This window comes from Trachymyrmex cornetzi, unplaced genomic scaffold (genome assembly GCF_001594075.2).
Source record: "Trachymyrmex cornetzi isolate Tcor2-1 unplaced genomic scaffold, Tcor1.1 scaffold127, whole genome shotgun sequence".
NCBI lineage: Eukaryota > Metazoa > Arthropoda > Insecta > Hymenoptera > Formicidae > Trachymyrmex > Trachymyrmex cornetzi.
In genome coordinates this window covers 413,648-426,981 of record NW_017295839.1, presented here as the reverse complement: position 1 = coordinate 426,981, position 13,334 = coordinate 413,648, and the positions used below count along the sequence as shown (strand labels likewise).

Sequence of the window (13,334 nt, the reverse complement as noted above, 5' to 3'; positions counted from 1 at the left end):
TATGAGATTGTTGGATTACTGAATTTCATTATAGTAAATATCTTTTTTAACGTGTAATAATTCAAGTATTTATGTTTCTAATTAGTGTTACGGGAAGAACAATGATATGTTGTTAAATTTTATTCATTGATAAGGATCCGAAGCAAAGATCGAAACGTATGGTAACGAAATTTGACGAATAAATTCATTTACACACGAACTACCAGTGCTTGACTCGGAAAGGCATCTTCATATCCATAGATTTATTCAATTAAGTTTAATTATATCCATCTATATATATTATATTTTCTTATTTTGGTTATAACAAGTATCTGATAATAACCAATTTGATTATTTGACCAATAATGTTTGTTATTGTATTGCTATCATTTGTCTTTATATTATTGGTGTGTAACTATTATGTGCATTATGGAAAAATCGGACGACTCATTAACCTAATACCAGGACCATTATGTTATCCAATTGTTGGAAGTGTGTACGTATTCATTGGTTCACGAGGTAAGTTAAAATATTTTATATATTTAAATAAAATTTTATTTTAATTTATTTTAAAATGTTTTACATATTTGTGATTCTCAATGTTTGACGGGGTATTATTCAATTAAATTATTAGTCCGTTTTAATCTTCGGTACATTGAAAATCATAATTGTGTAGCTCAATTTACCCAGGAATGACTATAATAACTAAAATAATATTTAAATTGGCATCCAACATACTCCGAGTAAATTAATGAATAATTCCTGAGAAAATTAATGTTTACCTTTGTACATATACATGCAAATACGATATTTGTCAACATTTCACTTTAAGAAACATTAAGTATTTCGATTAATGTTAAGAAACATTTGCTTTTTAATTAGTTTTAAGAATTATTTATTTTATTAATCTTGTTAATTATTTTCTATATAATAGTATTCATTTCTCGATTACTGAACTTTATTGAGAAATGATAGAGTAGTGTATATTAAAAATATCATATTTCTCTCTGAATATTTTAATTTTTTATCGATTTTTATTAATGTTTACAAATTTACATGTAATTACAAATAAAAATATTGTGTATGTGTGTGTATTTATATAGTTGTGTATATACACACATATATACGTATATGTATATATACATATATGTATATACATATACCCAGTGAAAACTACTTACAATTAGTCAAGTAATCAAACAATGATGTCAATGTGACGTCAAATTGATTAGGAATATGACGTTACAAAAAATTAAAATGATAGCAAAATGACGACAATAAGACTGCAAAACGTCTCATATCATGATGGTGATCTTGACTGCCATTTTGATATGTGTTTAATATTATAATAACAGTTATCCAGCAAAAAATGAAGCCGTTATTTATTATTATAGTGACGTCCAAATGACGTCCTGAACATGAAAATGCCGTTAAGATGATATTGATTGAATTAGTCGCATAAGGCGTTGTCTACAATATGCGAAGTAAGCTTGGTTTAAGAAGTAAGAGTAAGAAATTGACCAGTCACAGTCGATTGTAAAAAGAATAATCGACTGTTATTGGTCAATTTCTTACTCTTACTTCTTAAACCAAGCTTACTTAGCATATTGTAGACAACGCCTAATACTAGAATTATCTTCTGCAAACAATGATTTTCATCTTCTTTTATGATATTTCCTTACTTAATTAAGATATCATTCTACATGCTGTCAATTTTTTGTCATATTGAACTATTTCTTTGACGCCATGACGACGGTTTTGATGTCATATTGACATCACTTTGACTGAGCCGTTTTCACTGGGCATACAAGGGTGACAAGTAACGCATTATTTGTAAAGTAGTTACTTTTTTCGGTAAGGAATGGGTAACGACGTTACATTTTTTTTTGAGTTACGTTCATGGTAACGCAATTACATTTTTGGTGTAGCGGTACCGATTTCACTAGTTACTTTTATCGTTACTTTATTTCTATAACTACGTAAAGTTTAGTCGTAACTATAGGAAACAGAAATAAAACATTAACGGTTTGATTGGCTGTCTAAATTACGCTATCTCGACGCCATTTTTTCATTGTGTTCACAGTTCACACGTATAGACTAAGGCTGGAATCAGTCTACGCATTGAAGAATGAGATTAAAGATTAAAAGATTGAAGTTTGATCAATCAGAAGGCAAAATTTCTTTGTTAACATTGGCGAAATTTCAATCTTTAATATTTAATGTCAATCTTCAATGCATAGTCTGCCCCGGACTAACTCTCTATGTATAGCATGTGATTATGAGATCACGTCAGATTCTAGATACAATCTTTACAATATATTTAATTTCTTAAAATAAAATGTTTTTTATGTGATATCTCACAAATTAAATATATGTATATAATGCAGATTACAAACAATACTATTTTTTAATTATAATATAATTTTACCCTTAGGGTACTCACGATCAGCCATTCGTATCATTGTTTCTTTTTTTCGAAATACTGCATCTGGATAAATAATTATTTTTGTCCTTTCCTTCTTTTTAAATATACAATTTCTCTTTCATAAATGGTTTTTTTTAAATGTTAAAATATATATAAGAATCTATTTATAATTTTTGTATATTTGTAAATTATTGAAATTAACCCATACACAAACGAACCATCATGCACAGTAAAAGGTATGTAAATGTATTATGAGTTAAACGTATAATTTAAAGATACCTTATTAAAAGTAGTACGAAAAAAAACAAGAACAAAGAAAAACGTGGTTCAAATAAAAACACAAAAATTTGATTTGAAAGGCTTATATCACGAACGCAAGATAACGGTAGCGAAATTTAAATTTTATTAATGTTTAATACATAGTGATAATAAACGCTTCGGTCATCAATCAGACCCTCTTCAGTATTCATCATTAATACTGAAGAGGGTATGATTGATGACCGAAGCGTTTATTATCACTATGTACTAAATATTAATAAAATTTAAATTTCGCTACCGTTAACTTGCGTTCGTGATATAAGTCTTTCAAACAAAATTGTTGTACGAAAAATAAATTTATTTAAATATAAAAATTACAAAAATGCATTATATATTATGTGATATAACAGCATCTATTTCATTCATGAAAATAACGCACAATGTTTATGATAGGCATATATTTTTTAGCTCTATTTCTCTACTAAAAAATAGAATTTAAACGTCCTTTTTACGTTTACCGCAAAAATCTGTATATAATATTCTATTAGTGTCAAAAAGAAAAAGTAACGAAAAAGTAACGACTCGTTATATTTTGAGTAACGATAACGGAAACGAGTTACTTTTGAGAATCGATAACGAGTAACGAGAACGAGTTATTTTTTAGGAAAAAGAAGGATAACGGTAACGAGTTATTTTTATGAGACAACGTAGCCAACCTTGTATATATACATACATACATACATACATTTGCATTTTTTAGAAGCACTATGGAAGCGTATGATTACTGTTAGTGATAAATACTATCCCATTTACAAAATTTGGGCATTCTTTCTACCCGTAATAGGCATTCGTCATCCGGATGATCTAGAGGTAATAAAATATGAAGAAAATTTTATTGTCTTCTTATTATTCTTACTATATGTATTAGTGAATAAGATAACTTTTTTGTTTTATGTTGCAAAGATATATTTACTCGTCAAAATCAGACGGAATAAGAAATATAGACTACGGTAACAAAAACGAACTGGCATATAATAGCCTCATTCATGACTTCAATTTTATTTTTAACTGAATATTTTGTACCCTTGGCCGCGCAATCGTTATTCTCTTAAATCTTTAAATTATCTATCTATACGTTCTATTTTTTTAAGTACACATTTTAATAGACCTTATAGTGATAACAACCCATATTTTATGTCTATTTTTTTCTTTTCTAATTATACTAATATTTTTTTCTTATTCTAATTACACCAACAAGGACCCAAATTGATTGAAACATTGTTTTGTAACATCTAAGTATTTATTAGGCAATATTTAAATGTTTAATCTTTCATAGAACCGGCTATGTGAAAAATACAACCTATGGGAAATAAATGCCTTAAACCGTCTAGTTGGATCTTAAGCCACTAATTCCGTTTGATTTTTTCTCAGGGCCTTACTTACATTATTACTTACTCGTAAAATATTTGTTAGGAATGATTTAAAATACTTTCGAAATAAATTCATTGCAATTTTAGACAATACTAAGCAACCCGAAACATATAAAAAAGAGTATTCTTTATGATGGTTTCAAACCTTGGACCGGAACTAGTATTTTAATTAGTGAAGGTAATGCTATTAACACAAATAAGAATGCATGTTTTACTATCAAGTTTCATTTTGATTATCAAGTTTTCATTATATTGATAATAAAATAAATTTGTAATATAAATAGATTTTTTTTTCAATTTAAATTAAAAGATTGTTCCTCATCATATATTCCAATGCTTATTTCGAATCGTCATTTCATAATTGTACATTGTGTTGTTCATGTTTTAGGCGCGAAGTGGCATTCACAACGAAAGATATTAACTCCTACATTTAATTTTAATATACTGCAACGATTTGTCGAGATTTTCGACAAAGAAAGCAAAAACATGATAAAGTCCTTGAAAAATGCGGAAGGCACAGTTGTAAAAAATTTGTCACCTTTTATGAGTGAACACACGCTGAATGCATTATGTGGTATTACAAAATTATACAAAATTTTTTTAATAATAAATGAATTCACAACTATATCGGCTGCGTTCAGCAGAGAAAAAGCTTTGCAACTGGTGTTAAAATATTACGATAACATTACCGTATACACATATATATACATATAAATGTATATATACATGTAAATATAATTAAAATTCTTTAATATGATTGTTCTTGCCCTTAGTTCCTCACTGAATCTAAATGTATAAACTAATCATATTTAAGAATTTTGCAACACTTGCAAAGCTGCTTTCTCTGCTGAACACAGCCATTGAATTTAATGTCCATTAACGAATAATATAAAACAAAATACAACTTTCTTTAATTCAAAATATCGATATACAACATTGTATCGATCAATATGTAATTTTTCCAACCGTAGGTTTTCTTGAAATATACGTACATACATATTTTCTTGAAATATGCATACATACATAATATATAGATATGTGAGGGTGCATGACTTCGAAAATATCTACGGCAGCAAAAATTACGTATTGATCGATACAGTGTTGTGTATTTGTGTATAGATATTGTGAATTAATCCTCGGACGCGACGAACGTCGGACAGTATCAACTCGCATGCACGGCAGATGCAGGGTTAAATGTGACCAAAGAATGTTAGTGTTTCAAAACGTTTGAAAAGCGGGTTTTTTATTATATTATAATATGTAGTAAATTATTTCAAATATGTAGAAGATGAAATAAAAACACACATTTATTATAGAAACAAATATCCATTTTTCATTTTCTTCACAGTTGAAAAAAGTAAACTCTAATTCGAGGGTCTCGCGACAACCTGCGTCCGCCGGCGAGAAATTAATTATACATATACATATATGTATACATATACATTTATATGTATATATATATGTATACGATAATGTTATCGTAATATTTTCACAAACATGTTTGCAGAAACTGCTATGGGAATTTCTCTAAAAGATCTCGGTGAGTTCCAGCAACAGTATCTAAAAGCAGTTCGTCGAATGGGCGAGCTTTTTGTTTATAGGTAATTTATGGGCATAATAAATAATATATTCCTCATTTGATCTTAATATTTATACGTATACCTTAATATTTTATCATATCCTGACAAATAATGTTTAATGTAAAACGTCGTTAGTATATAATTAGAAATTTATGCATAATAAATTATAATCAGTTCAATTGTTTATTTAAATATAAATACTGCTTAAAGCTTTTAAAATTTTAAATGCCAAAGTATCGCGAAAAAAAATAATTCAATGTAAAGACAAATATATTTTTATGTAAGATTGAATAGTTGAATTTAAAAAGTTGTTGTGAATATACGATTTTACATATGTCTTTGGTATAATTTTTTATTGTTCTAAATTTATTTTTATATAGTTATTAAAATATTTCTAATTCTATGTGTATGTAGAGTAATTAAAGGAAGCTTTTACAAAAACGATACTTTCATCTTTTTAAAACAGCATGTCTATTATTTAGTAACTGTTATTGTAACGTTTAGAACAAAAAGACAATGGCTGCATTCTAACTGGATATTCTCATTGACACCAAAAGGCAGAGAGCAAGCGAAGATTCTAAAAATATTACATGGATTTACTGAACGAGTACGTTAAAATACTACTTAATATATTATTTAAATATGATCTTTTAGGAAGTTAACGATATAACATTTAAACATTATCTATTTTGAAAAGTTGTGATAATGATTTTATATAAAGAAGTACTACAAGATAAATCATAAATGTTGATACCACATTTATGTAAATCGTAGAAAAAACATTAATATTGTATTTACATATAGATTATTGCCGAAAGAAAACTTTATCATGAACAAACTAATGGTCAATATTTGAAAAGCTTGGACTATGATACATCAGCAGAAGATGGTGCAAAAATGATTGGAAGTACGTAATATAATCAGAAGATATCCTTTAAATTTGATATGATATTATAAATTATATTTTACTATTGAAGTGATGCTCTAAAAATATCATGTTTATATACTTCGATTTAGCGCGAAGGAAGGGGCTTGCAATGTTGGATCTTCTCATAGCGGCATCTCGTGAGGGTCTCATGACTGATTTAGAGATTAGGCAGGAAGTTGACACCATTATGTTCGGGGTATACATTTGTAATTTTTTGTAAATTTTTTAAATACAATATGTGATTCATATATATACCAATGTTTACAATGTGGTTATAGGGCCATGATACTACAGCATCAAGTTTATGCTTCACTTTGGCATTATTAGCTGAACACAAGGACATTCAGGTATTTATTATCAAATGTAAGCTACCTTTCTTAGGTAAAGAAATTAATTAATTTACTAACTCCAGGCATTATGTCTTAAAACTGTATCAATATTAAACATTTTAATTGTTTTTTTAAGCGCGTGGGCGCACAATTCGCTTTCCTATGTATCGAGAGATAGAAAAAAAAATGTACACATACACGTACGCATCCACGCATGCACGTACGTACGGACGGATGTACGAACGCGCGAGCGCACACACGCACACGCTCAAACGCACACGCTCACACACACACGCATGCCCACGCGCGCACACACACACACACACGTGTGTGCAGTTGATTTATGTACATATACAAACACATTTCAAAATAAGAAACGTATTTTTAATTATTAATGATACAGGATCGTGTCAGAAACGAAGTCGATATTGCTATGCAAGAGAATGAAGATAAATTAACTATAAAGTTTTTGCATCAACTATCATATTTAGAAAGATGCATAAAAGAAGCATTGCGCTTGCATAATGCCTTATTTCTTATATCTCGCATATGCGGAGAGGATGTAAAATTACGTACGTATTAAACCAAACTTTTACTGTATTTTTAAATTTATTTTATTTTTAAATGTATTAGTCAATATATTAGATGGCAAAATAACGCTTTGAAAATATTGCTATTAGATGTAGTTTTGTATATATATAAGAACTAAGTAATGTAAAATTCCTATTACAAAAATTCAAAAATTTCTGTTTTTATTAATAATGCTGATATGTATATCTAAAATAAAATATTTCAAACATTCCAAATATAAAACTGCTATAATATATAACACCATAGAATATTAAAATAAACAATATTATTCAGGAAATTAAAATAATTATTACGTTTTTCCTTAAACATATTTGTAGACACTTATTTCCGCATTGTATTAAATATATACTAAATTTAAATTTTCTTATAATGTTTTTTATTATTATTTATAAATTTTATTTTATAAATTTTATACTTTTTATAGAGTCATATTTAGTACCTGCTGGCACCACCCTGTTAATCGATATTAACAAAGTACACAAAGATCCCAATTTTTGGCCAAATCCAGAGATATTTGATCCTGATAGATTTTTGCCCGATAGGATAAGAAATCGTCACCCTTACTCATATGTGCCATTCAGTGCTGGACCACGTAATTGTATCGGTAATCTATAATCACTTATATCCTTTTATATAAACAAATTACAACAAATATTAAATTATAGGTCAACGATATGCTATGCTGCAAATGAAGATGATGGTAGCTTCTTTGATACATCATTTCTATTTGGAACCCGTTGATTATATAAAGGATGTTCGACTGCAAGTTGATCTCGTAGTTCATCCTCATCCACTTCGTGTACGATTTGTTCCTGTTTTGCAAAAATAATACAAACATGAACAGGATATAATCAATGGATATAAATACTATTATACCTGGATAAATAATCCTGGATATAAATACTAACTACTGGATATAAATACTAAACAAAGATGTGTGTAATTTATTCTACAAATGTATTATTATTCTTGAAGAAACATCATCTCAATAAACATCCCCTGTGTGAACTGTCATTGTCGTGGCAAGCGCAAGCGACATAAACGGCGTTTAATTTCTCTACTGTATATTTTCGCAAATATTTTTTATTTAATAACATTTTTTAGAAATAATGCACGACTTATTTGCGGATTAGGGACATAATTATCAAATAGATTTAAAAGCTAGTTATACGTGAAATGAAACTTATATGGAATCCATATAACATATTTTGAAATTACATTGTCTATGTGCTAATATCCTTTCATAAGTAAAATGAATTAGATTAAATTATACTATAACATTAATTTTATTAAAATGTTTAATATTTTAATAAATCGTAATTAATTTTAATATGTGTTGATATCTACATACAATTGTGACAAGTCAGGGCGCGAACGGCTATCTTAGCAATTTTTATTTTAAATTACGATTATAAACAATACAGGTACGTCAAGTAGACTGCTGCTGGAGATCTTGCTCATTTTCAATTTTTCATTTCTACAATTTTCTAGTTATTATCGATGTAAAAATTCTTTTCAGTTTCCGCGCCTCTCATTATGCTATCTATTGCATTTCGTTTTCTCATTTTAAAATGTTATACTTAATAAAATTCAAATGTTATCCTTATTTTGTGTAATATATTGTAATTGTGAGAAATTATTCCATACAACATTGTCTTCGAGGATGTCCAAAGAACGTCTACATTACAAGGATGCCTTCAAGATGCCGCTCGGAGAACTGTGTTCCATAGAACTTTTTAAAAATACATACTTGAAATATTATTTTGATTTCATTTCTTTTTTATGGCATTATTTTTGGTATCTTTTTCTTTAAAATATACTTGACGTTCTTTTTTTACATTTTTAATATCTTTTCCGGTAGATACTACCCAGGTAGAACACGGAGTCATAATTGAATCATGATAATATGATAGAACATCATAATGACTTCGTTTGATACTTGAAAATTGACTTATTTGTGAAGAATGAGGTCATGATTATGTCCTCATTATTTCTGTGTTCTACTTGGGTAATAGACCGCGAGACAATGCAGCCGCCAGATCGATTGATGTATACAGGGTGTTTGGAAAATAATGATAAGTGATTCGCACAGTGGTAGGAATGAACTAAAAAAACTAAGAAGAAAAGTTCTCTACCATTTTACAATTGTCGCAATGGTTAATGAGTTATTAACTTAAGAAAATAGCCAAATTCGCCCAGTCTATCGCCAAATGCAAGCGCGCAACAGGATAGTACCCGCCCCGCGCAGTGAGGAGCGTGTCCGCCGTCGCTAGGCACGTTATTTACAATGCATTCTCGATTTAGATAATTTTTATCAAAATACATTTTTTTTTTATCTGATTCTGGATTTGATTTAAAAAATTTAGAAATGGTCATTAAGATCGTAATAAATAATAGTGATTATCCTTTAGATTTTATTGTAAAACTCTTTCTTAAAGATTAAAATGTCTGATAAAAACAAAAATCACACTAATAAAGACAAAAAAGATACATCCCACCAAATGCATATGGCTTACAGTTCCAATCGTAGATAAGATTTCTAACAAATTCAGGAGAATTATGAATAACAACATATCTAAAATTTTTATAGCATCAATAAACTTCGTATCTTGATTAAAGTTTAAAAGGACCCACTACCGGTTATTTCACAAAAAAATATAGTCTATAAAATTTCATGTAAAGACTGCGATGCCACTTATGTGGGACAAACCATTCCTACATGTCAATTCTAAATAACTTTCACGAAAATTGTGTAAGGTTGAATGCTTGACCTATAAGTTATGTTTATATAATCACCTCAGCGGTTTATATAATCATATATAATGACGTAAGCCATTTGCATCAGTGCGATCGTAGAGTAAAGGTCACATTGCATTACAATATTTGATGACAAGACAGCCTTTGGATTATAATTACATAGGGATTATTAATTTGATAGGTTTGATTGTTTATATTGTAATGAATTAACTACTGAAAGCGAATGAACGAAATGTATCGGTTTTAGTGAGTGACCATTAAATTCCATTTTCTAACTATATGATGGCCGCTTATTTTAACAACATTATATTTCGTTTCTTTGTCTTATATCATGAAGATTTTGTATTTGCTCTGGATAGTAAACTACTAGGAATGGTGGAATCTTTTTGATAAGTTGAATGGTTGGCATCGTGACTATTGCATCCTCAGAGTACCACGTATCATCAAATACATCGTCGTTGATAATAACTCGAAATAAGTCGAAACGCGTTCGGACACATTTTCACGAATCAAAAGGTTATTGCTACATGTAATGAACTAATGAATATTATTTTATCATTACATTTGTGCACTACATTTGTATTACCGCGCTGACTCCTATGTCCTCATATATTTGTTCATTATTTTATAATACCTTATTAAAATATAGTATCTTCCATTTTATTCTTTTTTCTTAAATAATTATATCTTTTACCCTTTAATTATTAATTTGTTTTAATAAAATTTAAAATAAAACTAACAACGGCGAATAGTAATAAAAAAATATGTTTGTCTCTTCGATAATTGCTTGCTAATAACCAACAAGATCTGTATATAGTTTAGAGACCTTAGATAACCAAAATAAAATTCCGGTCATCGATAATACTTATTCATAACCCAAACAATTTCGAAAATCAGTAATGGTTATTCCTAAAAATTTTTTCCGGGTTATTCACACAACCAAAAATAGTTTTAAATATTTATAATGGTTATTCGTAATCAAAAATAATTTCCGCCATCAGTAATAATTATTCCTAATCAAAACATTTTTCGACATCAATAATATCTAGTTATTTGCAACCAAAAATAATTTTAATTATTTATAATGTTCATTTGCAGCCAATATCACTTTCAGATAAATATATTAGGTGTTAAACTTAATTCCTGCCGTTTTCCGTCTTCAAAATTGGTTTGTTTCGAAGGGAGGATGAATGAATACCTTAATCAAAGTAATTTCCTCCATTTTCTACTTTATTACTAATTAATAATACTTTATTAATAATACTTTGATTAAGATATTTCCCTTCGAAACGAATCAATTTTGGAGACGAAAAACGGCAGGAATTAAGTTTAACACATAATAATTGTTATGCTATAACAATTATATTTTTCTTAAGGCGATTTTGGCTACAAATAAACATTATGATGAATGATAAAATGTGATGATAACATTATATATTTGATTGCTATCAAAAACCAACACATCATCAGGACAATATTTGAATTATTTTTCACAACATCCTTTGGTACATAAAATAGGAGTAATTATCAATCTAACTGACGAAGTTTTACATCTATCTCACCCTACATTTCATCGAAAAAATTTTGAAATGATTATAACAATATTATTACAAAATGGTTACCCAATGGATTTTATTTTTAACACTATAAGAAAAAGGTTGCACAAAAAGATCGGTTTAGTGAACAAAGAATTAACTAAAAAAAGCAATGATAACACGGATAATAAATAATATTATTTTACAATACCGTTTGTGACTAAGATATCTAATAAAATAAAGAAATATTTGAAAAAGTATAATACAATCAGAGTAGCATTTTAAGGTATTAATAAGTTAAATAGTATTATTAAGGTACAAAAGGACAAACTACAAACGATGTTGCACACAAAAGTAGTATATAAAATATTTTGTAAGGATTGTGACGCGACATACGTTAGGCAAACGAACAAGACATTGAAAACATGAAAAGGTGAATATAATAAGATGTTACATCCCGACAAAATTCTCTCTTTCGTTATTATAAATATATGATTCATACCTTAAATTTATTTTATCTCTAGGTTAATATTTCATCATAGTCTTGATATTTCGTCCCTATTTTATCTTTATTTCGAAACCGAAAATTCCGTTTCTCTTTTATAGGGGGGTATATCTTTTTCCTTATTTAAACATTCAAACCAACAGATAGATCGCGTTATGTACCTTTATGCGTCATACAGATTATCTACTCTAAAGAATGTATAAGAATATTCCACGATCTTTTTTCAAAGAAGCATTTCTATTAAATAATAAATAAAAGCGTATATTAACAGTATATTAGTGATAATGTATGTTACATTTGTGTTTAATAAATAAGCAATTTATAACAAAATAGAAATCTTTCTGAATGCGAGGACGAATATCTTTTTCTTCCTTTTTCCTTTTTTTCTTCTAATAAAATTAAAACTAATTTTAGATATATAATTTAGAATGTAATAGATTCGCCTCGCATAAGGATGTTAGTTAAGGAAAACCGAATTTTTATTATAAATTAAAACTCTCAACTATTAAGATTAAACCTGTAGAGTGGGGAGTAGGGCTTACGCGGAGCCTACCTTATCTTAAGGAACCAAGCGCGAGTATAAGTTCTACCAAATTTTGAGGAGTGTTGATTGGTCCTGAAAGGCCACTCCCACATTCATTTCCAAAATATAAAAGGAGCTGTCAAAAGCAGTCGAGACGCAGTTAATTCTTTTTAGTTCACTTCGACGCAGTTAATTCTTTTTAGTTCAGTTCGACGCAGTTAATTCTTTTTAGTTCAGTTCGACGCAGTTAATTCTTTTTAGTTCAGTTCGACACAGTTAATTCAGCTTAGTTTAGTTACGCGCGCAGTTAATTCTATTCTTCAATTCAGTTCAGTTCAAGACAGTTATTCTTTTATACATTCAATTCAATTCAGTTCAAGACAGTTAATTCTTTTATTCAGTTTAGTATTTCATTTCATTCTTACATACAGTTTTGGTCAGAAATCAACTTGATCAAGGTGAGAACTATCCTCGCGCTTCCTCAGAAATACACT

The 13,334-nt window shown here is 28.6% G+C and overlaps 1 protein-coding gene across 1 annotated transcript; it reads left to right on the top strand.

Moving 5' to 3' along the window:
- The first annotated feature begins 327 nt into the window (after nt 1-327).
- LOC108770416 (cytochrome P450 4C1-like) lies at nt 328-8,629 on the top strand. Its single transcript, XM_018521996.1, has 12 exons — nt 328-498; nt 3,423-3,532; nt 4,180-4,270; nt 4,481-4,666; nt 5,600-5,693; nt 6,177-6,279; nt 6,477-6,579; nt 6,690-6,796; nt 6,879-6,947; nt 7,333-7,501; nt 7,945-8,124; nt 8,186-8,629. Exons 1-12 carry the CDS (start codon nt 345-347, stop codon nt 8,347-8,349), a joined length of 1,530 nt encoding a protein of 509 aa, XP_018377498.1. The 5' UTR covers nt 328-344; the 3' UTR covers nt 8,350-8,629.
- The last annotated feature ends 4,705 nt before the right edge of the window (nt 8,630-13,334 follow it).

Bases quoted from the DNA above. Each gene is read 5' to 3' on its own strand.
- LOC108770416 (XM_018521996.1), top strand. From the start codon at position 345: ATGTTTGTTATTGTATTGCTATCATTTGTCTTTATATTATTGGTGTGT. The intron at 3,533-4,179 runs GTAATAAAATAT...TTGCAATTTTAG, and splicing joins GTCATCCGGATGATCTAGAG to ACAATACTAAGCAACCCGAA. The intron at 5,694-6,176 runs GTAATTTATGGG...TGTAACGTTTAG, and splicing joins GGCGAGCTTTTTGTTTATAG to AACAAAAAGACAATGGCTGC.